Source organism: Gossypium hirsutum, chromosome D11 (genome assembly GCF_007990345.1).
Source record: "Gossypium hirsutum isolate 1008001.06 chromosome D11, Gossypium_hirsutum_v2.1, whole genome shotgun sequence".
Taxonomy (NCBI): Eukaryota; Viridiplantae; Streptophyta; class Magnoliopsida; order Malvales; family Malvaceae; genus Gossypium; species Gossypium hirsutum.
Window position 1 is genome coordinate 32,798,578 of NC_053447.1, and position 26,196 is coordinate 32,824,773.

Genomic DNA, 26,196 nt, shown 5'->3' on the forward strand with positions numbered 1-26,196 from the left:
CTCGTTTTTTTTTATTTTCAACGACCGTAATACCTCCTTTCTTTAGCACGCACTGAACTAGACTTACCCATGAACTATCTGAGATGAGATAAATTATACCTGCATCTAACCATTATGGGGTTCAGTCTTTGTTTTCCATCAATCGTACATTTCTCGTCAACTTCTAGGATTATTTTATGCATGCAAATGGATGGTCTAATACCACGGATATAGGTTATGGTCCATCCAATAGCCTTCTTGAATTGTTCCAACACTGAAATGAGTTTTTCTTCTTACTCTTTAATTAACTCTACTAAAATAATCACAGGTAAAGTCGAAGCGTTACCTAAATAAACATATTTTAAGTGCGAGGGAAGTACCTTAAGTTCTAATTTAGGTGGCATATCATTGACGCTTTTGGTTGAACATAAACTCTACTTTCTAATTCCAAAGATTCAAAACGAGATTGTGGATTATATCCCTTCCGGTTAGCTTCTAGCAAAGCTAAGTTTTTCAACCCCTCTTCATCACTTGGAGGGTTTGTTGTTCCAACGAGTCCTCAATAGAGCTGAATTCCCATTCTACCACTAAATCCTCTAACTCGGATACTACAAAACAATCATCAACTGTGTTAGAGAATTGCGTAGACTTAAAAACATTAAAAATTACCTGGTCGCCCTAAACATGCACAGTAAGCTCACCTTTCTGCACATCAATAAGGGTCATTCTAATTGCTAGGAAAGGTCTTCTTAAGATGATTGGTATCTCTTTGTTTGCTTCAAAGTCTAAAATAGCAAAGTTAGCAGGAAAAATAAATTTGTCTACACGTACTAATACATCCTCAATTTTTCCTTTTGGATGTGCTAAAGATCAATTTGTTAATTGAAGTGTAACCATAGTAGGCCTAACTTCACCAATCCCCAACTTCCTAAATATGGACATGGGCATCAAGTTGATACTCGCAACCAAATCACATAGTTTCTTACCACAATAAGTTGCTCCAATGTTGCAAGGTATGGTAAAACATCCAGGGTCCTTCATATTTGGGATTAGTTTATCTTGTAGATATGTATTGCATTCCTTCGTTAGAGCTACCGTCGCAAATTCTCCAAGTCTCCATTTCTTGGACAGGATATTTTTCATGAATTTGACATATTTTGGCATCTTCTCAAGTGCTTCTACCAAAGAAATTTTGATATGAAGTTGCTTGAGTACATCTAAAAATTTCTTAAATTGGACTTCCTATTTCTACTTTTGAAGTCTTTGAGGGTAAGGTGGTGGAGGATTTTTAACTTCAACTGGTTGATTCGTCTTTTGTGGCAATTCTGCATCTATTGAAGTTATTAGTTTATTAAATTTGACTGGGTTAAAAGTTACCTTATTAGATTTTGCAGATTCTGGTTTTGGTGAAGCTGGAATTTCAACACTTGGCTGAACTTCCACTGAATCTTGAGCATCAACTGGCTCCTCTTCAACTTTGACAGTGTTGGGCTCTAATGTCTTTCCACTCTTTAATGTCAATGCTTTATAATGTTCTTTCCCTAAATTTCTTGGATTTTTCGTATCACTAGGCAGAGCACCTTGTGGTCGATTCCTAAGTTCAGTAAAGCAAGTTGACCTATTTGATTCTCCAAATTCCTTAAAGTGGCATCATTCTTTGCCATATATGCCTTCAATAGGTTCCCTAAGCTATTGGAAGGTTTAGCTTGATTTGGTTTCTGAACTTGTTTGGGAAAAAATAGGTGGTTGGGTCGACCTAGGTTGTGCATAAGTGTTACTGGTTCCAGCCCCTTGGTTACTCCAAGAAAAATTAGAGTGGTTTTGCCAAGATGGGTTATAAAAATTGGGTTGTATTCATTGCCTTCCTTGGTTTTGGTTTTGGTTACCCATGTAATACACGGATTTTGGGTTTGATGGACATTCTTTGAACAAGTGCCCTTCCCCATAATAAATACAGGCTATAGTCTTAAATTGATTCGGTGGCTAAGCTGCAAAATTATTAAATCCATTAGTAGTAAATTTTTAAGTATTGAGGATATCGAAGATTCCTTAGATGCGAGTGAAGTGAGAGCACCCACTTCATGTACTCTAGTGACTCATCTTCCAGATGCTACACGGTCGGTTGGCCATTAGTAATTGTTGCTAGCAATCCTCTCGATGATTTCATAAGCCTTGTTATAAGACTTAGAGAAGAGAGCATCGTTAGTCGAAGTGTCCACTACCATCCTCGTGTGAGCATTGAGGCCATTATAGAACGTCTTTAATTGGATGTAATGAAGGATTCCATGATGAGGGCATCTTCGTAATAGTTCTTTAAACCTTTCCCACACCTCGTACAAGGACTCATCATCTATTTGTTGGAAGGTAGTAATCTCATTCCTCAACATAACATTCTTGCTACATAGGAAGTACTTCATAAGGAATCGTTCTGCTAACTCTTGCCATGTGGTAATGGAATTTGGTGGCAATGAGTTCAACCAGGCTCGAGCTCTGTCTCTTAGCGAATATGGAAACAACTTTAATCATAATGCATCTTTGTCTATTTCGGCTAATTTGAAAGAATCACCCACCTTCATAAACAATCTTAAGTGAAGGTGAGGATCTTTGGTAGGCATTCCACTAAATTGGCCCACTGTCTAAAGCATTTGGAACATGACTGGCTTTAGCTCGAATTTTTGTGCCTCGATTTTGGGTCTCCTAATACCCAAATTAAGCTCATGAAACACTGGCATGACATACTATCTTAGAGCTCTATCCATATCATCATCAATAATGATAGGATTTTGAGCATGATTTGCTCCGTTTCCTTGATTCGAATTTTCAAAGTTCATCTCTTCGATCCTTCTCTGATTTGCTTAACTTTTTCTTTGTCGAAAAATCCTTTCAATCTCAAGGTCTACAGGGAATAAGTAGATAATTCTATCAATACTCATAAACACCTTAAATAATAAAAAATAATGGATTTTAAATAAAACAGAAAAATAAAACAAAATGCAAAATTCAAAAATAATGACTTCTAAAACAGTCCCCAATAACGGCACCAAAAACTTGGAACGACGAAAAATGTGCAAATGTACACAATTGCAACAAGTAATAAAGTGACAAGTAAATGTCGAGTTATCTTACTCGCAGGGACCGTGAAAGAAAAATGTTTATGAAATATAAATCAAACACTTTGGTGATGGGAAAAATATGTTGTTTTGAATAAGTGATTTAAAAATTAAAAATTAACTAAGTAAATAAAATAAAAAGTAAAAATTCCAATGCATGATTTCAAAAAGATGAGTTTTAATCAATATGACATAAATGTGTTAGATCAATTACATTCCTTAACTTAGAATTACTAAACCCATGTTCATATTGTTACGAAAATTTTCACGGCAACTTGATAATTTGTTAACTACTGCACAAACATACCTACAAAATTAATCAATCTTTTTAACATTTCTTAATGTCAATTCTAAAAATTAATCAATATTCATAAGCACATATAAGATTAAGTGAAGTAACAATATTTTTCTATATTGAAACAGTTTAATCACAATAATCTTGTAAGTTATGCAAGGCTAATGTATCATTTAATACCGTCGCTAATTTAACCCTTAGCTACCTTAGAAGATTAAACATGCACCAATTAAAATTTTTTTCAATTAATTACAATTTCAATATGTTTCATAATTAATTCATTTGTTACCTTACTTTTTATAAAGAAAGTATAACATAAGCATGGTTTTATTTAATTGAACAACATACTAATGCCTATAACAACACAAACATGATTTTAATCATTTAAGTGGACAAAAATGAAATCAATCCAAGATTAATTAAATTTAAGCCATTTTAATTAGAATAAGAACAACAACACAACAATCATTCATATTCATAATCGCAACATAAACAAGAAAATTAAAGAGAAGGGAACTAGGAATCAAATCTAGGATTTCTCTAAAGCCAGACTAGTGAGCTCCTCTTATTCTCTGCTCATTCTGTTGAACCAAGGCCTCTATGAATAATTGAATGCTACTATTCCAATGTGGAATAAGGATCTTTTTCAATAAGGAATTTGATAAGAGAAATGGGAAAATAAGAAAGGGAATGGAAGAGAGAAAATGAGTGAAAGAGAGAGAGAGATGTGTGGGAATGAAGGTGTGTTGAATGAAGTAGCAAAGGGGGGTGTTTATAGGTGGGAGTGGCTACTAAAAATAAAAAATAATTAGCATCCATGCACTTTCCCTTGGCTGGCCACAAAAGGAGCAAGTTTGAGTAATTAAAACTTTGCTAAATTTAGCTTGGGGTAAATATTCAAAGACACGAAAAATGGAAGGGTTTGAATGGAGTTTAAAGAAAATTTTAGGCATTTTTTGCAAGCATATAAATCAGAAAAAATCAGCTGATTGGGTCAGCTTTTTGGATAGTTTTGGGCTGCCAATTTGTTTGGTGGATTAGCCTTCTCTTCTTAGTATACTAGGCCTCTTTCTCCTTCAGGTTTTATATTAAATATCAACCAAACTAACTATGGATAAAAATTAAATATAAAGTACATAAAATAATCATCATTTGGACCACCCTTAGTTGGAAAAATATTAAGCCTTGCTCTTGGTTCATTTGATGCAAAATTTTCTCCAACGGTTTAAGCCTTTCGAGGTGTTTGTCGAGCCAATTTTCACCTATTGTGTAAAACTGTAGAAACTAAACCAAATTTGTGAAAATTTATTATAAAATAATTAAAATTCAATATGCTAATAATTTTGGTGAAATTTAATTATTTTATAATTAAAGTATGAATTTCAACAAAATTTACTACAAAACTGCATGAATTAGAGCTCAAAAGGTGTTAAAAAAAGTCTATATATTTTTGTATTTCTACTACTATTACCAGTACATCTTCAAATTTACCTTCTGAATGTGCGTAAGATCGATCAGTTAACTACAACGTGACTGTGGTGGGTCTTGCCTTCCCAATTCCCAACTTCCTAAAGATAAACATAGTCATTTTTATACTTTCTCCTACATCACATATGCTTTACCAACATAATGATTTCCAATTGAACAAGGGATACTAAAACTCCCTGGGTCCTTCAACTTTGGGGGTAATTTATTCATCAACATCGTTGTGCACCCTTCAGTAAGAGCAAAAGTTTCAAATTCTCCCAATCTACGCTTTTTTGACAATATATCTTTCATGGATTTTAAGTAATTGGGCATTTTCTCCAAAGCTTTCACAAACAGTATGTTGATATGGAGTTGCTTCAGGACATCAAAAAATATATTAAACCGTAAATATTGTTTGGACTTCTAGAATCGCTGAGGAAAAGGTTGCGGTGGCCTTCCTTTAGACTACTAATATTGTTTTGCTGTGGCATTCAGTTTGACCACATGATCTGATTCTGCTGCAACATTCTCTTATTTGGCCTTTTTAGTGGTAGATTGTCTTTCATATAGTTTTGTGATCTGTCCTCAATTTTCCTCTTCAGTAGTGGCATCTCTAACAACTTCATTCAGCTGAGTACCACTTCTGAGAGTGATAACCTTGCAACACTCCTTCCCTTGTGATCTTGTATTCTAAATATCACTTAGCAATGCTCCTTGAAGTCTCGAATTTAGAGCATTTACGATTTGTCCCACTTGATTTTCCAAGGCTCTTAAAGATGTAGCTTGACTCTGAATTACAGCGTCATTCTTGGCAATGTATTCTTTTAGCAAAGTTTCAATAGATGAAGAAGATGATGCTAAATTTTGTTGAACATTTTGTCACGGCATAGGCTAATTATAACTAGGCTTTCCACTTATGGCATTTTTTCTAATAACATTATTGGAATTTCCCATTCCTTGATTATTCTAGCTAAATTTTGGGCGTTGCTTCCACCCTGGATTGTAAGTGTTGGGATAAGGGTTATTATTACAGTTGAAATTTCTCATGTAATACAAAGAGGTTGGGTTTGATGGACATTCATCAAACACATGATCTTCCCCACAATAGGTATACAATAGTTCGATTGATTTCATCTCTTGAACTGCAGCTGATTTCTTTATTATTTTGATCATGTTAGCCATAGATGATAGTTGGCCTGTCAATGAAGTGATTGGATCGAGCTCCATAGTGCCAGCAACTCTCCTGCTAATCCCAACTCTCGTGGTAGGATATTGATAATCATTGTTGGCTATCCTTTCCAAAATTTCATATGCTTCATTATAGGATTTATCCAACAAGGTACCATTGGTAGAAGCATCAACTACCATTCTTGTATGCACGTTTAACCCATTATAAAACATTTCCATCTATGACCAGTGCTGGAATCCATGCATCGGACATTTTTGAAGCGATTCTTTAAATATTTCCCAAGCTTCATACAATGTCTCATCCTCTGATTGCTGAAAAACGTGATGTCATTTCTAAGCTTGGCATTCATATTAGACAAATTATATCATAGCAAAAACCTTTTGCAAAGATCATTCCATGATGCCATCGTCCCTAATGGTAAAGCATTCAACCATGCTCTTGCACTATCTCTCAATCAATAAGGAAACAATTTAAGTTATTGGACGTCTTCAGGAACACCTTGTTACCTAAACGAGTCACAGACTTCTAGGAAAAGTTGTAAATGCAGTCATGGATATTCAATAGGCAACCTACTGAACTGTCCTATAGTTTGCAACATCTGAAACATCACCGATTTCAACTTAAAATGTTGAGCTTGAATAGGCGTTCTGACTATCCCTAGGTTCAAATAATCTAGAACTGGTACAATATGCCCATGAACGGTCATCTATCACACGAGGAATGTCAACATTCTGGCCATTCAAATGCAATGGATTTTCCATACTTGGATCGTTTTCGATCCTTGCCATATCTCGTAAGTTTTTTCTCCTTCTTCACAAAGTTCTCTCAATCTTTAGGTCAAAAGGATAATTTTCGTTAACAGGAATTCCTCTTCTTATGCACTGATGACAAACATGAAAAAAATTAAAGACAATTAAGTTAGATAAAACTAATGGAATTAGATAAGCAGTAACAAAACCAAATTTCACCAAATTGCCAATCCTCGACAACGGCGCCAAAAACTTGTTGCGTGTAAATATAATTTGCAAGTGTGCAAGTATACATGTCAAATCAAGTAATATAATGATAGGTAAGATCGTCTCCACATGGATCGGACATGATTAACTTGGTTAAGTTGTTGTTATAAAGTATGTAAATTAAGCTAAGGCAAAACAATGTCAGAAATGCAATGGTAATCAAAATAATGATTACGTGCACAATATGTGAACAAAAAAAATTTAGAAATATTCTATGGAAAAGATATCAAGTCAGGGATGAGAGGTTCAAATCTGTTGAATGAGGAGGTTGGGATTACTAGGAATCCACCCTTATAAACCAAAAATGCCTCGGCAATATCTTAACCATTTTATCGCTCAGAATGGATATAAGATAGTCTAATTATTTTGAAAGTAGGACCTTAAGTTACCCCACCTAAATCGTTATATGTTTAGAGGCCTCAAGTGTGATTCCCAACATTGATTTCTCTTTGTCCTGTACAAACACTGCTCTATGTCTAGAAACTACTATGCGTATTCTATCGAACAACCACTTGTATCACTCAATTTTGATCCAACTAACCTAACCTTTTCAGAATTAGACTCTATCTCTAGATTCTGAATACATGCAATTCAAGAATAACAAAGTGAATGAAATAGTAAAATAGATTATCCAAGCTTCAACATTAATGGAAAATTAGAGCATCATCCAGTAATCCCAGTTCAATGAGATTTAACTCATGGGTTGGTTAATCAAATCCGAATTCAAAATATCATTCAACATATTCAACAATTAATTTTGCAAAGAAGCAATTTAGGAAAATAAGGTAAGAACTTCAAGAAGCTTTCTCCATTCCAACTCTCAACTCTGATGGCCCAATGTCTTGCGAAGACTAGGTTGACTGCCTTTTTCTTCTCCCTTGTGTTCTGTTCTACTGCTCAGCCTCTACTGATACCCTTTATTTCCACCTCTTGGTTCTCTTTTCTCCTCCTTTTTCTCTCTCTTCTTATAAGGTAGATCCCCCCTCTCAGCACACAAATTTTTCTCCCCCTTTTTCAGGTAGATCTTTCTGGTACAAGTACAGTTGGCTGAGAGTGGCATGAGTTGGGTGTTGACTCGGTGTCTTCCTAGAATTGTCATGACATTAATGTTGACAATCTATCCACCCTTTTTTCTATGACAAAAATTCATTCCTTAATATCTTTTCCTCATTCTACACCTACCATCCAAACAAATCCTTTCCACCCATAAGTAAAAGTAACATAATAATATTTAAGCACAATCCAAGCTTCATGATGCAATGTCCTAAAATACTAACATAATATCCTAAAATGCAAATACATTTACTTAAGTACAAATAATTAACCAAGCCTAGAGGCCTGAAATATAACTCTTTTCAAGAGCTATCAAGTACTACTCAGATTCCTCGCCGAAAGAGGGTGTTACACTAAACATGATCATGGAACAATACCAAATGTATCAAAAAAATTTAGGGTATTGCAGACTATAATTGTAACACTAGAAGAATTCAGAAACAAACCATAGATGCATCAATTTGACCAAACTATTGAAAGTTTCATCCTAGCCTTTAATCATCTGACCAACTTCAACAATGATGCATAAAAGGCCAAGTCTCAAATAGCCTATCCTCGTTCTCATCATTTTGGTTCCAATTTTACAAATATTATCACTGTTCTCAAGGTAAGGCCTTCCAAGAAATGTTTTCAATATATCAAGTCACACCCTTACCTTGGTAACTTTCATATATACGTTAGAACATGACTAGAAACAAAAAACTAAAACCCCACCATTTTTTCCGATAAAAAAATGAACAAAACAAAAACCATGATAATGTAGGTTAAAATTAAAAGAAAATAAAAACTAGAGAATACCGTTGAAGAAGCCATACTAAACAACTAGTTTGAAGGTTAATACCATTGTTGGCAAAGCAAAGATTTGGTTTGAAAAAAATTAAGCGGCTAGAGGGTTTTTTCCTATGGAATAAGGAATAACATTTCATGATTGTTGTATGTAAATTATAAGATCCAAAAAAAAAATTAAGCAAGCTAAAGAATTTTCAAGAAACTATCTTTAAAATAATTATTTCATTTTCGACCTAGTGATAAATTTTATTCATAGGATAGAATGTCTATACTTGAAAAGAAAAATCCTTATAATACACTTCTAATTGTTCTTGAATAAAAAGGGAGTAATTAATTAATGGCTATGTACTTTATCAAATCTTTCAATATGGTATCCCTACATTTCAAATTGTCAATTTTGGCACTTGATGTTTCATTCAATCTATCAATGCGATACTTAACCTCTAATAGTGTTAACTTTTTAATGATTTGACATGCTAGCTAATAAAAAATTTTCACATGTTGTTTTTGACACATTAATAAGGCCCTTATTTATATTTCTAGAGAAAAATACAATACACCCTAAAATTATTTATTTTTAATAAAAAAATTAACCTTTTTATTTTTTTTTCCATCAAAAAGTCTATGCTTCTCTTAACCTTCCCTTCTCCTTCATTGCTACCACAGTCACTAATGAAGTTGTTTGGCATCATTTTTCGGTTCAAAAATGGCATCGGTCAATTTGCCTCAATCCCCTGAACTTGGATCTTACTTTGGTTTTTCTCAAAAGAGTTCCAATGTCCATGAATAGGCTTTGAAGATTTGACATTGTATATTTTTTATCTTCATTTCAAATCGTATCTTTGTTTTCCTTTACTCTCCCTTACATAATCAAAATATGTCATCCAAATAAGGGAAGTATTATCTTTTACTTTGATTTTCTTTAATTTTAGGAAATCCAGACATGTCATAAATTAGGAGATAATGAAAGGAAAGGAAATTTAATAATATTTTGTTTTTTAAATGTCATTATTATTCTTGGTTTATTTTAATGACTTTTTTTCTTTACTATTTCTCCTATTAATACATTAAAGTTTTTTTTTTCTATTTTTTAATAGCTTATTACTTTGTTGTAAATGGTTCTAATTATTTTTAAACTATTTTTTTTACTTTTAAATTTAGTATCAAATTAACAAACTAACAAAATTATTATTTTTAAAAAATTTTGAATTATCAAGACTATTTTCAAAATTGTATCAAATAAACAATTTTATAAAATTAATTTAAACTTTTTTTTGTTTAACATCTAAAATTATTGTTTATGAAGAACACTAATTTTTAATTAGTTTTAATTTAGTTTAATTACTTTAAGTGCAATTATAATTGGAACATTGTTTAAGTAAATCATTTACTTCCCTTTCCATCTCTTGACTAAACAAAAGAAATGTTAAAATTCCTTTCATTTACTTTGTTTTATCAATTTTAGTTATCCAAAAAAGAAATAAACATTTCTTCTTTAACCTTCCCATCCTTTCTTTTCGTTTCTTTTTCCTTTACTATTAACTATCCAAACATATGGTAAATAAAAATTCCCGAATGGCTAAACCTTTTAGAAGAAAAGAAATCATTTAACTAAATTTTGAAAAAAGATTATCGTTATAGACTGATTGCTAATCCTTATCCAGCCTACATTTTGTTAAAGAAAATGTTTTTGAATAGTTAGAATCTTTTGTATAAAAAATAACATTTTAACTAAAATTTGAAAAATAATGACTATCAAAGACTAACAACTAATCCTATTCTAACTTGCATTTCTTTCTCTCTGTAACAACCTATACCCAATCTGATCACCGGGTTTGAGCTACAGGATGCTGACCCTACATTCTTCACCAAAACAACTACGATTCAATTTACCCTTTTATATATGTTATTAACAATATTATTCAATCTCAATATGATTTTCCATCATTTTCGGGTTTTATATGAGCTTACGAAAGCTCTTTTGTTAACTCGAGGTCGAATTAGAATCAAGTTGTAAACTTTAAAAAATATCGGGTTGACGTTGCGAATTCAAGCATTCCTCGACGTGATGTAATTCAGTGACGATTTGTAACACCCCGAACCCGAGACCGTCACCGGAGTCGAACACGAGGTGTTAACAGACTTTAAACCACTTATAAAAAAATTTTCCCAGACACTGCCAATCTGCGTACTAGTTGCTTTAAAAATCATATCTTGAGTTCAGAAACTCGGAATCCAGTTCCGTAAATTTTCCCTGAAACTAGACTCATATGCCCATCTACATATTTTTTCTAGAATTTTTTGTTGGGCCAATTAGTACAGTTTATTAGTCAAAGTATCCCATGTTACAGGGATTGACTACACTGACCTTTGCGCATTACAACTTGGATATCTCCCTGTACAGGGCTTCAATACTGATGTCGTTTGTTTCTATAGAAACTAGACTCAGAGAGGAATCTATACATATATGGCATGACTCCTAATTATCTCTGGTTAATTTATAATGAATTTCCAAAGTCGAAACAGGGAATCCAGAAACCGTTCTGGCCCTGTCTCACGAGAACCTGAATATCTCTTAACATACTGTCCATATGATCGTTTCGTTACTTTCCTATGAAAATAGATTCATCAAGGTTCGTTTACATAATTTATTCACTATTTAATTCCATTCCTACTATTTTTAGTGATTTTCCAAATCTACATCACTGCTGCTGTCAGCATCTGCCTTTAAGGTAGACTTTACCTATTTCATAGTTTCCATGATTCAACTAGCCCTTTTTGCATAAATAGCACAAATTATGATAGTGATTAACCATTCCCATGGCCAATCCTTGTTAAGCATATCCACACCTATCAATAACCATATCCATACCAAATGATTATAACATTATACTCAAACATATATAAGCCATTTTCGCATGGCTATCCAAAATTATACAAGTCCAAAGGGTCCATGACCCACAACAAAAGGGTAGTCCTATACATGCCATTTTGAAGTTCAACCAAAATTGTACCAAAAGGGGGCTTTGATAGTGTGGGCGACTTCGACTTCAAAATCCCGAGTCCGATAGCTGGAGAACCAAAATCTATAAAACAGAGAATCAAGGAGACGGAGTAAGCAATTTATGCTTAGTAAGTTTTGAGCAAGGGATTCCAGCACAACAAAAGTATAGCATTCATGTAGCTAAACGGATAATTTCATATGCACAATTTTTCAATATCATACTTACTTCACATTACCAACCCTTTTATTCATACACAAAGATCAACTTAGCCAAAGGCCGGAGCTCATTTATCAACTGAGCGAATACTTATTTGTAAGGGCTCAACTAATTCAAAGCACATACGAAACATACCTCCATGTTGGGATGTTTCAAGCGTATTAACTGAAATTTTTACAGCAAGATCATTCATTCCCAAATCACGTACCTTCAGAATTTAACCGGATATAGCTACTCGTTCAAATGCCTTCGGGACATAGCCCGGTTATAGTAACTCGCACAAATGCCTTCGGGACTTAACCCGGATTTAGTAACTCGCACAAATGCCTTCGGGACTTAACCCGGATTTAGTAACTCGCACAAATGCCTTCGGGCTTAGCCCGGAATTAGTATCTCGCACAAATGCCTTCGGATCTTAGTCCGGATATGGTCACTTAGCACAAAGCCTTCGGGACTTAGCCCGGACATCATTCAAATAACCATGCACATTTAACAATAGATCATGGCACATTCGTATTTCATTTTCGTTAGCAAAACTCAAACACAAGACACTTATCATTCTTGCAATTTCGGCTCAATAGCCACACACAAAGAGCATGATTTTGATTTGCTTAATACATGATCTAATCAAATCATAATTTAAGCTCTATTACTCAAGAACTTACCTCGGATGTTGTCGAACGATTCCGATAGCTATTCGACCACTTTTTCCTTCCCTTTATCGGATTTAGTTCCCCTTTGCTCTTGAGCTTAATTAAACAAATAAATTGATTTAATTATTTGAGCATCGAAAAGAGGAACTCAAGGCACTTAGCCCATATTTATACATTAGACATTAAAGTCACATATGTACGGAATCATGAATCAAACTCAACATTTTAGCTAATTTTCCCCCTTGGCCGAATTTTCTAAGCCAAGACAAAAGCATCAATATGCTTGCCTCTAACCGAATACATGCAACACCAATCTCCTTCCTATGGCCGAATATGCATGTCTATGTTGGGGCCGATTGCAACACTTAATACATTCTACAAGTATGGTCACTTGTATTGACTAAACACCATTTTGTTTCAAGTTCAAAACTTGGCTAATATACACATATATACACTAGTAAAGCATCCTCTCCCTTTCCATCAATTTAACACATGCATTACTCATTAATATACAAAAATTATATTCGGCCTTAGCACACAACTTGCTAGCCGATTCTTCTCCATCTAGCAACCAATGCACATATGTGCTCACTCAAAAATGCTAAAAAGAAGATTCAAGAATCATCAATCCACCATCACATGCATCATTAACAAGCTTCATATTTAGCATGCAATGGCATTAACACAAAATCCACCTAGGCCGAATATCATCCCCATGACATAGCAAAGATTTGAACCATGGGCTAATTAGAACTCAAGCTAGCAACTAAAAACATGCATGAATCTCATGGCACAACCTCAAACATACCTTAATCTAGATACAAGTATGGCCAAACCTCCTCCTAATCCTCTTCCAAACCAAACATGAAGCAAGAACTCCTTCCTCCTTCCTTAGAATTTTCGGCCAAAAGAAGATGAAAAAGGATGAACAAAATTTTTTTTTCTTTTCTTTTCTTTAACTCACGGCAAAAGGGGGGGTATGGATGAGACCATTCTTTTTTTCACCACTCCTCCCTTTCATTATTTAATTACCATGCTCATTATTTTATTGTTTCCACCCATGATGCACCAACACAACATGTCTATGACATGTCTTGCCCATCACACTTGGTCTACCATACTTGTCATGGCCGGCCACTACTAATAGAGGGGGGAAATTGACATGCAAGTCCCCCCTTTTTCAACATGCACTAATAGGTCCTTATGTTTTGATCTATCACATTTCAAAAATGTCGCACATAAGTCCTATTGACTAAATTCACATGCCATTTACTAAATCGAAGCTTAAAAATTTTCACACATGCACATGTACATATAATGAGCATCAATTATGACGGTTAATTATTTTTATGACTCGGTTTAGTGGTCCCGAAACCACTTCCCGACTAGGGTCAATTTTGGGCTGTCACACGATTTCTTATCTCGACGACAAGAGCTCAACATCACAACGTGTCCGTCTGTTTCAAAATTATCCAAATGGTGCCTAATCAAAACATTCTTCCAATTCAATATGCATACCAAATCAATCAATTAAACATTCTAACTATTTCCATAAGCTAAATTTCATCTTGTTGCATCAATACTACCTATATATAACACATTCAACATATGATATTTTCATCATTTCATCCATTTAACCATTTAAATACCATTTCAATTGGTAATTCATCATATGTTCCATTCTAATTCACTATCATTCATATATATACGTAATTCAAGTAACATGTCTATTCAAACTTTTGATTTTACCAGTTATAACACAAAACCTACTTAAACCTAAGTACATGTCATATGTTAAACCAAAAGGTTGTACAAACATTGTTGAGTTGAGGATCATTGACTGGATGCTGAATCATACGTCGAAACTTCGAGATTTACCTACACCTACGCACGGAGTAAACAAAACATACGTTGAGTGATAAAGCTCAATGGCACTTTCATGATTCAAGTCAATATAACATAAGTATTAATCAAATGCAAATAACCAATTCAAGTTCAGTCTTTAACCATATCACACACACATACATGCCAAAAGCTTCCAATATCATATGAAATATGCATATAACCATTTCATACATCAATTCATTTGATATTAACATTTAAATTTATCATATCATACCATTCAACATTACAATAGAACTGACCAAATAATACCATTTGTCAAGTGCCAACCTTTATACCATTTAAACAATCAAAACCATTAATGTATCTAACATGTATACCTTTGGCATTAAGTTATTCAATTTTCATGTTCAATTAATACCATTTAACCATTTAAATTACCATTTTAATCTCTTTCTAGTGTCTATTGATTCAATCGTATTCAATTCAGCACCTAAGGCTCAATCTTGAATAGATCGCATAATCTTTTATATACTTTCTTATCGTGAATTACATATATGCATTCATATAGTTCCATATTATCACATCATTTCATATATTATTAGAAGTGTTAAGCCTATAGGTATCATATGTCACAAGACAATACATGCCTCCAAAACACACTAGGGTCTCCGTGGAGACAATCAGTAATAGTGGTCTCCATAGAGACAAGATTCGATAATCCGGAACAAATGTTGAGTTTCGGTTTAAATAGTGAATTCTTCGTACATTAGTATCATCTCAATCATATCCCGTACAACAAAAAAACCTCTATTGGCATGCCAATTGTATCTTATCCTTTCTTACGTTCATCCAGACACATGTAATGCATTAGATCATTTCTTTACAATTCAGTCCATTTCTCACGTTTTTGTACCATTTTATAACCAATTCAAAACAAAATCACAAGATATAATTTCATAATTTAAATGCATCCAATAAATTTTACAAACATAGCTACACCATATGAACTTACCTAGCAAAAATGATAGTAAGCAAGATGTCGAGGACTAATCCATAATTTTCTCTTTTCTTCGATTATCTACTAGTTGATTCAAATCTTGATCTATATCGTAATTCATTTCAATTTATCAATTTGAATTACCTTATAACATCTTATTCAATGCATATGACAATTTAATTTAATTTTTTATAATTTCCCTAATTTTTTACATTTTATTCAATTTAGTCCTTAAAACCAAAACTATCATATCTTTCACATTTAAGCCCTGTTTTGCAATATGATTTCAATCAGATTCTTTTACAGCCCTCTAATATCTATAATTATAGAAAATTCATAATTATTTTCATTTTAGTCCCTATACTCAAAACTAGCATTTAAACTTTACCATTTAGTACCTTTTTCATTTCTAAACTTAAAAGTTAACATTTAAACACCAAAAGCTTCAAAAATATCAATGAAAACATTAGAAAAATTTAAAAATTGCACAATTTAATCCCTGGGCTAGCTAAATCAAGCTACAATGATATCAAAAACATAAAATTTATGAAAAACGAGTTCGGTTTGGACTTACATGCAAAGGAAGAAACCTGACCGATTGTTGAAGCATTCAATAATGGCTTCCCTTGTTCTTTTTTGTGTAAAAACAGTGATGAAAGAATAAATAATGAAGATGGCCACTTTTAGTAATGTTTTAACTTATTTTTAATTTAATTTTAACAATATTTTTATTAGAAAACAAGCACTAACCATCCAAAATTATAAAATATGGCATAATTGCTACTTAAATCTTCAAATAATTACCATCTGAGCCTTTTTAACTAATAAAAATCAATAAGGATTAACTTTTATAGTTTTTACAATTCAATCATTGTACTTTAATTGCTAACCATCCAATAAAATTACTGGACTGAAATTAAATATAATACTATAATAGACTCATAAATACTATATAATAATATTTAAGGACTCGATCATTGGAAAACAAAGTTTTGAAACCACCGTTTCTAGAACCACTAAAAATGGGTTATTATAGTATTCCTCGAGAAGTATTATTAAGGTCAAATATTTATTTATCATTTAGTGACTCTTGAACATTCTAATTTGAATCTTTATCAGATCATTGAAGAAATTGTTATATATATTGTTATTCAATACTTATTTCAATTTACACTTTCGTTCATCATGCAACATCAACACCCTAACTTCTACACACAACTTTGTAATGAGGTGTGGAAACCAAAGACCTTTTCTAGCTCCTCGTGCATATACATTTGTGTGTTATGAATCAACCAACATCAATTGTACATTCTTGCAAAACAACGTATAACAATATTTCCCAATCAGAAGGAATTTGTATGACGTTCTAAGCATTAGTCGAACATAAATAAAATGCATCTACATCTTTGCAGCAACAAACATAATGGATTATTAAAAATACTTAGGGTTCCCATTTTTGTTCAATACCCAAGTTGCTTGCCCTTCATATTGGATTATTTTATTATAATCTAGATGATTTTATTCCAATTGATCATACTCTTCAATACATATGTTAGGGGGTTCACAACCTATTAATATATTTGGTCGTGACAGATATGGCACCTCACGTACCATTACAATAACATTGTCAACATCAAGAAGATTTGCATAAAATTCATTGATAATTAACAAAATCGCATGTCGATAAAGCTATAAAAAAAGTAATCCATCTCAATCATTCAACCAACATCAGTATTAGCTCATAAAATTGTTAAGTGGTGAAATCAAAATCCTTTTCATGCATTGGAGGCTCATTAGCGAACTTCACATATCACTGTCTAGCCTCATTGGTCATAAACTTATTCGATTCATTCTGTCATGAAACTGATTGAGAATCGCTATCAACCAATTGTGTTATCAGCATTCTCAACCATTACTAACACACAAATACCAATTAACTCACTACAAAATCAAACAATAATAAATCACACTCCTAAACCTGGTAAACAAATCTTCTCAGCAAAAGAGATGACAAACTTTGAATTTACTACACTAAGAAATTTAGATAATACGCATGAAACAATTAAAACATGAAATTAACATACATATTTGCATATCCACTAATCAAATTTATGCTTCTCCTAGGCTAGCACATTAAAGGCCATAACTCTAAAATCCTAGAGTGAAAAATTACCTGAGTTTAAAGTTTTAAGAACAATATCACCTTGTTGAGAATTAGAAGGACCCACTACTTTTAGAAAATTGTTGCAACAAAAGGCTTATAAATAAAGGATGATTGAAAAAAAACAAAAAAATAGTGAAGAAAGAAAAAGAAAGGTAACATATGATTAGGGGAAAGGAAAAAAGTTAAAAGAAAAGAGCATAATGCTATAGTACATATAAATTAAAGCTCAAGAAATAAAAATTAAAGAAAGTGATATGAGTAGATGATAAGAGCCAAGTCATACAGATAAAATGTCTAAAATAAAAATAAAATGTCAGAAAAAACACTGCCATCACGAAGAAAACCACTTTTGGTCATCAACTATAAGGGCAAGGCACGTGAACTAGTATGTTGCAACCACCATTGATTATCTTGTCCTTCCCAAAAAGTCACTCTTAGGTTTTGGGAAATGTTTAATCTTTCTAGTCAGACCTAGATAAAAAGGGTCAATCAAGTTCCCACGAGCTTGAGAAAGGTGAACCATTGTGAACTTAAAAGAATACAAGTCATCGTCAACTCAAAAAACCTCACTCAAGGGAAGAGGCAACAAAAAATCCTTTGGCCTCATTATTATTTCTAACAATCACTTATCGAAAAGAGGTGGCCGAGGAAAGGAACAAATGTGGTGGAGGATGAAGGAATGAATGACGGTGAAAGAGATGGATGGTGGAAAAGAGAGCAACAAGGAAAGAAGTGATAATAGGGATGAGAAGATGGAAGAGTAGGGGAGAAAGGAGTTGTAGTTAGAGAAAGAAGGAGAAAAATGAGAGAAAAAGATAAAAGGGAAAATGAGAGGAAAATAAAGGGGAAAAGGGAAAGAAGAAGAGAGGAAAAAGGGTGAGGGTAGAATTTGATGGTTGAATGATGACCTTAAAGGCTAGAATAATGAAGAAAGGAAAATGTTTTTTTTTTAATTTTTGGAAGGGAATTATTATTTTTTAAATACTCCTATTACTCTATAATATCGGTTCATTATGCTACAAAAATATTGAAGTCCAAATATTTTTCCTAAATGTGATTTCATAGACTCGAAGTCTCAAACTTTACTTGAAATGCATTTTTATCTATGGAGAAGTGTCTGACAAGCTAATGGGTCCTCTAAATGTGTCTAAGGTAGCAAATAGGCATATATAACATGTCCAAATATGGAATGATGAATTATTGGTGTTGCGAACTTCAAAATATATGGTTCTTCTAAAACACTTGCAGCTGATGATAGAATGGAACAATTAGCCAACTGGTTAATATGTACATAAATTTCACCATTGGATTCTAAAGCTATATGCAACTTCCATTCCATGAATCAATGGCTAGTGATATGGTGGTGTGGCACTAGACAAAAAGGAGAGAAACAAGGAAAAGCTAACAATGTTTTTTGTAGGAAAAATTGTCATTGATCCAAATTGAGAAATCTGAAAAACATTTAGAATTCTGAGCTTTCTTCCAAAGTCAAGTTGTTTTGCTTGTGTCCTTTCCATGGGGTCCTCTTTGCTCAGTACAAACTTGCAGGTAAAGTTCAAGGAATTAAACCGTTTTTAATTTTCAAACAACCCCTAAGGATGTTGTTGTTAATAGAGTTTAGACTAGTTTGCTAGAATATAGGTTGTCACAGGCACAAGCTAGTAAGGGCACAACACAAGCCTCGTCAATGTGGGTAAAAGATGATCTTTCTTCTTTTCACCAAGATATCATGTTAGATTCTACCAATATTTGACAAATGAAATGTTATTTTGAGCATTATGCAAGGGAAAATTATTTTGAATTAGATTAATTACTATGGTAGTAATTGCACTCTCTTGTAATTACAAAAAAATTATAATTCCCTAGAGATGATTGGCTGACAGAGTGTAATTACATCGTAATTCGTCATATTTGATAGTACAAATTAAATTACATACTTACATAATTTATATTTAAAAAAATATATTAATTATTATAAAAAATATTAGTATGATAAAAATAATTTCTAAACTAGCAAAAATTAAAATCAAATCATCATGTGAATTATGTTAGTCTAAAAAAGTAATTGATAGCACAATTACTAATAAAAATAGTAAAAAAAAACATCATATGAAAATTTTTAAAATGTTTTAGTGCGTTTTTGTTGGATTATTCTCTCTTTAATATTTAATTGATGCTCCTTATCATCATCTATTGGTCCTTAACCGAGTTCATCATCGTCCGAATTTGAATATCAATTATTAAGATTAGCAATATCTCCTTATTTCTTGTACTCTATGAAGTATAAATCATCTCAATTTCACCTATAATTGAAGTTATGAAATATGTAATACGCTAGTACGATCCAATATTATTTTCTTATGCTTTACTAAGTTGATGTTGTTAATATGAAAAATATCTTTTTAGAACAACAAATGTCTTCTTAACCACCTTTTAAAGCTTCTAATGTCTTAAATTAAAAAATTAAAAACTTCGTGAGCTGTCTATGGTAATTGTGTCTAACACCTTTCTCTCAAATGGTATCATACCCTATAATATGGTGCAATAATACTTTTTTATTCACATAATTAGCATCGACCTTAAAATTTTTGGCTTCACAGTCCAAATAATTTGCAGCTTTAATTATAAAAACTTATATAAACTTAACTTGGAGAAAGATTTATACTAAGTTATATCATTTTTAATAATACGTAAATTAAGTAAAAATTAATATAAAATTTATAATATATAATCTTTATAAAAAATAGTTTTATAAATTATCCAAAACTTTCATAACACTTTTTGTAAAAAATATAATTTTTTTTGCTCAGGACTTTAGAAAGTTATTTTTTATAAATAAGCTACGATAAAAAAAACTATAGCAATTTTATAATATATAACATGGGCACATAAATAAGTTATGTCCATACTTGATCATAACTTTTTAGAAATAAATATAGAGATAAATATCTAAACTATACATGAACTTTGATTTTTTTGTGATTTTATATATGAAATTTTAATTTGATTCATTTTTCACAAATCACTAACAATATTATCAAATTAACACAATTTTATGTTGATATATTGCATATACAAATAATTATATTAATCAAATAAGAAAAATAAATGTGTGTATTTATTTATTTTAAATGTATACAATTGAACCAAAATCAAAATTTCATGTATACGTATGAATCATAATTCAAATTCCAGGTGTGTAATTGCACCTAATCAAAGTCCGTGTACCAAATTGCACATTGGACCAAAGTGCATGCATAAATTTGATCTTTATCCCCAAAATATATTTTAACACTTTTATAACATGTAAATTAAATAAATTCTTTTGACTATAATTTTAGAAATTTTTTAGGAGTTAAACAATATATTTTTTATTATAACTTTATAAAATATACAAATTATTTTTATCATATATTTTTTAGGATTTAAGATATAAGAATTTTTTGCCATAACCACCTCAAACACTATTCATGCTTATAATATAAATTTTAACTTGTATAAAAATATTTTTTTAAAATTGGATTTGTGTGTAATTTACCTTTGTAATTACTCCAATTTTGATCGTCCTCCTAAAAATTAGAAATTGTAATTGAAGCACTCCAATTACACCAAAATCAGTAAGACTCGCAAATTACAATAGTTACCTAAAAAGGTTAACATTATATAATTATAAGTAATTACACTCAAATTCAATTACTAAGTTACTTTTTAAGCACTACTTTAATTATTCAGTTTAATGCTTGTATGATTGATTCTAATAGCAATTATTGAACACTGAGATTCTAGCCTCATCTATGTAAATAATGTATGTGAGTTAATTTAAGTAAATTATAACTTCAAAAATAAAAAAAATGTTAAACTGAATAAGTTATTTTAATTCTAAGTAACTAATTAACTTACACATAATTTTTACAAAGGTAAGAGACTTTAACCTTCAAGGTTGAAGGTTTTAAGACACTTTTCGTTTTGATGGCTCAAGGTTAAAAAAAACTCAGCCAGGATGTTATTTTCTAAATTGGTGTTAATTAAAAAAAAGTACAATTGCGCCAGGTCAAATGATTGAATAGTTCTTAAATACAATTGGATGAAAAAGGAAAATGTTAGAATGAAATATTAAGTTCGAAATTGTCAAAATTTTAAAATCGGGAATAATTTGGTAATATAGCTGTGTTCTCAAATTCTCCCCAAATTCTCTAAATTTTTGCCAGCTTTTGCCAGCTCCTTTCTATTCGTAATTCGATTTATTATTCCCGATAAAATAGTCTGGCTAATTCCTCCATTGGTTGTCACGATTCAACAACTCAAAAAGCATCAGCCAGGTTCACCCTAAACTTCATACATCACCTTTCTCAGCTTACCGCGTGTCTCCTATTGCCGACCTAAAAACACTTGTCGTCCAAGCAAAGGAAGTATCACGGCTTCTTCAAACTTCTCCGCGTTGTCTTGGAGCTCGACCAGAAGACACAGCCTCATTTGGCTCACAAATGGGAACGTGTTAGTTAGTTGTTTTCCATTTGTAACGGTTCTTTTTAATTATTTTAATTATTTATTTATTCTAATTACTCTGTCCCCAATTATTTCCAGAAAACGGCTACTTCTGAGCTAACCCATTAAACAAATGTAATTATTAATATTAATGATAAAATCATCTACGGTGTAAACAAAGTACCACCATCAATCACAGCCATTGTGATCTTGACATCGGTGCTGAAACCCCATGTTTAGACTTAAATCTTTAATTATTCCGAGAAATAATCAAAGAGCTAACCCTAATATAATAAAAACAAATAGATGAGATTATTTGGATCCAGAGTTAATCATGTGTATACCATAGAAATATTCAAAGGGGGTATTGAAGTAATATCACCGACTATTTTGAAGAAGTTGTTGAAAAGTTTAACGCGGAAGGTAGTCCGCTTAGGGAAGAAGGTGACCAATATTTTTATTTTTATACTATAAAAATATGATGTATTTGTCAAAACCCTCTAATATATAGATAAGGACATTTTACTTACCTTAAGCAACCGACAATTGCCCAACCCTTTGTGGCATTACACGATAAATCAGCGGCTAAATCCAAAATTCACATCAGTAATTGAGGTTATTACGTTCATCTAATCAAGGACAGGTGTCAGAATCATAGCCCTTACAGGTTACCTACAGCTTTTGTATCCGATCTTTGAAGAAGCTGAAAAAATATTAATTAAAAGTGTAAAAATAATTAAACGTGCCTAACGCATTCCTTAGCTAATCCCACCATGTCATATTAAGTGCTTGCATGTATGCTAATAATTAAAACTATATAAATATATGTTAATATATTTCATAGTTTTGTATAAACAATCTGAAAGAATCAACTTGCGTTATTGTTTTTGTTATTTCGTCTCTTTTTCCGTGCTGTCCACTTCCACTTTCCCCTCCCTTTTTATATTCCCTCCCTCTTTTCAGTTCCCTCACTACCAAACTCCAAGAGAAAACAAAGAAAAGACTCTTCCTTTTTTCCTTTCTTTTCTGTCCAAGTTTTTGAGTTTTAAGCCAAGATGAATGCTACCATGTTTAAGGTTTTGATGATGTTGAGTCTTTTGGCCACCGCTTGTATGGCTCAAGCACCAACAGCACCACCCACATCTCCACCACCGCCAGCTGCTACTCCAACCCCCACCCCATCCCCAACCCCAACCCCAACCCCAACCCCAACCCCAACCCCGACCCCATCCCCAACCCCAACCCCAACCCCATCTGCATCTCCAGCTCCAACCCCATCACCCACCACTTCCCCATCTCCTTCTCCTGAAGCTTCTTCACCTTCTCCTTCAAACGCTTCCCCTCCAGCTCCTACCCCATCAGGTGGAGCTGCTCCAGCCTCCGAGCCCACTGCCGACCAAGGCCCTCCTCCCTCTGCCGCCTCCACCAACGGTGTTTTCATTGGTGCAACCGCTCTTGCCGCCACTTTCTTCGCTGCCGTTTTGGCTTAAGAAAGTGAAGTGAAGTCCAGCTTTTTTGGGTTTTGGGTCATGATTCTTGAGGATCTTTACTTTTATGCTCTCTTTTGTTCTTTCGAGTAGTGTTATTTTCTCTTACTTTATATTTTCCATTGCACCCTACTTTTTGGTTTTTGTTTAATTTATTTGTTATGTATGTTTGATGATGACGATTCTATTATTTTGGGTTCGGATGGTTGATAGTATTGGTGGTGTGACACGCGTAAAGACCGGATGGTTGTAGAGATTGGACTGTTGTACATCTAATTACAGTGGAATAAAAACAGCTTGTTATTCTTTAAAAAAAATGCAACTTCTCCATGTATTGTTCATGTCTAATTACTTTATGCATTATTTGCTTTTTATTTTTTTATTTTTATTTAAATTCCCAAGCGATAATCAACTCTAGAGAAATCACCTTTTTGGTTTCTTTTCATTTCTTTTTTCACGTGTGCTAGTGTGTATAATGGCCATTGGAGGCATCCTTGAATGAAAGCACTAAGATAAGTTTAATGTTTAGACGAAAACAGACTTCATTTGTCCCCTTTTTTTTCTACTTTGATAAGCAACGTTTTGACAATTTTGTACACGAAATAATTGTTTTACATACGCCAAAAAGGATTTATTTATTTAAGAAGGCATGGATTTTTATTCAAATTACAACATTAAATTTGGCATTCAACCGAACGAGAGATGAAAACAAATTAAAATTTGTGGCCATGTGATTGGATTAACGTTGACTTTAATAATGTCTGAAAAAGAAACATCCAACCATTACCGCCCATGATACATGAATATAGCTGTTATTATTTTAGTTAGGCTGGAATAAAATCTGTTAAGCAAGAAGTTGAAAAAGATCGAATATAAATATTTACGTGAAAATTTTTTCCGGAGAAAATACAAAATTATGGGTAAAGATAATTTTATTATAACGGAAAAATCGAAGAGTACAAAAATAGAGATTAAACTAAACCCTGAAATCTGAAATAAAAACCTTTAAAATGCAAACACAAAATTCTCTGAAGGCTTGTAAAAGCTACCTAAATGTGTAATGGGCTGTCCTTCTAGGGTAGAAAAGGGCCTATTTATAGACTAAATTTATAGATCAAATAATATTAAAATAATCTACACTAATCAGAGTTCAATTGGGACAAATAATCAGAATTTGACTAGAAGAAGAAAACCGAGAAAATTGCATAACATGTCGTCTTGTTGTGACGTGGCTGTTGCCTTATCGAGACGCCCTTCATCATGTCGTCGGGACAATACGTCTCTTCTCGTCGAGACGACGCCTCTTCCTTGTCGGGACGTCAACTCTGTTTCGGTCAAAAATGCGAGATATACTCTACAAATCTCCACATTAACTCGTATTTCCACAACACCTTCTTTTCCAAAGCCTGCCAGGGGCCTATCTCGTATTAACTGAGTCAAAGTCGTGCTTACAAGCTGGAAGACTTCTAGTCTTTGGCTTGCGCATTGCCAAATCAAAACTGACCCAGGTTTGATTTTCACGAACGTAGTACCCTATCTTTTCAAAACCTGCATCCAAAAAAGAACTTCTCTTATATGAAACAATCATACATTTTTTCCTTCTATGACCAAGTTACCTCCGCTTCAAACGAGTTGACTCCTTAACAGATGAGGGATGTTTTGTTTCATAGGTCACTATTGATCCTTACAGAATATAAAGACTGTTAATCATTTTACCTTTCATCAAAACGAGAAGACCCACAAGATACTTTAATGTTGCTTGACTCGATGTTAATTCTACAACCCTTCGAGTCCAAACTTTCCAAGGAGATAAGATTTCTCTTTAAATCAGGTACATACCTAACATCTGATAGTGTCCTGATTGTCCCGTCGTGCATCATGATTTGAACAATACCAATATCGATTACCTTACTAGGTGAACCATTTCCCATATGCACAACTCCACCTTCAACTGAATTGTATGTGGAGAACCAGTCCCTATTGGGGCACATGTGGAAAGAACACCCCGAATTCAGGATCCACTCGGACGTAATCTCGGAGCTTTTACTTGTTGACACCAATAAGAAATCATCACCCTTATCATTGGCCAAACTAGCACCAGTTAAATTTTCCTTGTTGCTCTCAGTAGCCTTTTTATTTCGCAGTTTATAACAATCTACCTTGACGTGGCTAAACTTCTTACAATATTGACATCTTTTGTCACATTTCCTTAATTCTACTAAAACTGAGGCTTGCCTATCTGACTTGCTATCTGAACCAAACTCATTGTTGAGTTTTTCTTTGCTCAACAGATGACCCTTCACTTCCTCGAATGAGAGCTTATCTCTGCCACAAATTAGAGTCTCCCTGAAAAACTTGTATCAAGGGGGTAAAGAGCATAATAATAGCATAGCCTAATCTTCATCGTCAATCTGAACATTCTTTAAATCATTCAAGAGAATAATAA

General features: G+C 32.9%; 1 protein-coding gene and 2 non-coding genes across 3 annotated transcripts; all 3 read left to right on the top strand.

Moving 5' to 3' along the window:
* Positions 1-2,259: 2,259 nt before the first annotated feature.
* Positions 2,260-2,366, top strand: LOC121223864 (small nucleolar RNA R71). The gene has a single exon (XR_005921330.1). It is a non-coding gene; the product is annotated as a small nucleolar RNA R71 (small nucleolar RNA).
* Positions 2,367-6,274: 3,908 nt separating this feature from the next.
* LOC121223932 (small nucleolar RNA R71) lies at positions 6,275-6,380 on the top strand. Its single transcript, XR_005921399.1, has one exon. It is a non-coding gene; the product is annotated as a small nucleolar RNA R71 (small nucleolar RNA).
* A 16,675-nt stretch (positions 6,381-23,055) lies between these two features.
* Positions 23,056-24,067, top strand: LOC121223074 (classical arabinogalactan protein 7). Its single transcript, XM_041104047.1, has one exon. It carries the CDS (start codon positions 23,319-23,321, stop codon positions 23,751-23,753), a length of 435 nt encoding a protein of 144 aa, XP_040959981.1. The 5' UTR covers positions 23,056-23,318; the 3' UTR covers positions 23,754-24,067.
* Positions 24,068-26,196: the final 2,129 nt, after the last annotated feature.

Coding starts and splice junctions, on each gene's coding strand:
- LOC121223074 (XM_041104047.1), top strand. CDS start 23,319: ATGAATGCTACCATGTTTAAGGTTTTGATGATGTTGAGTCTTTTGGCC.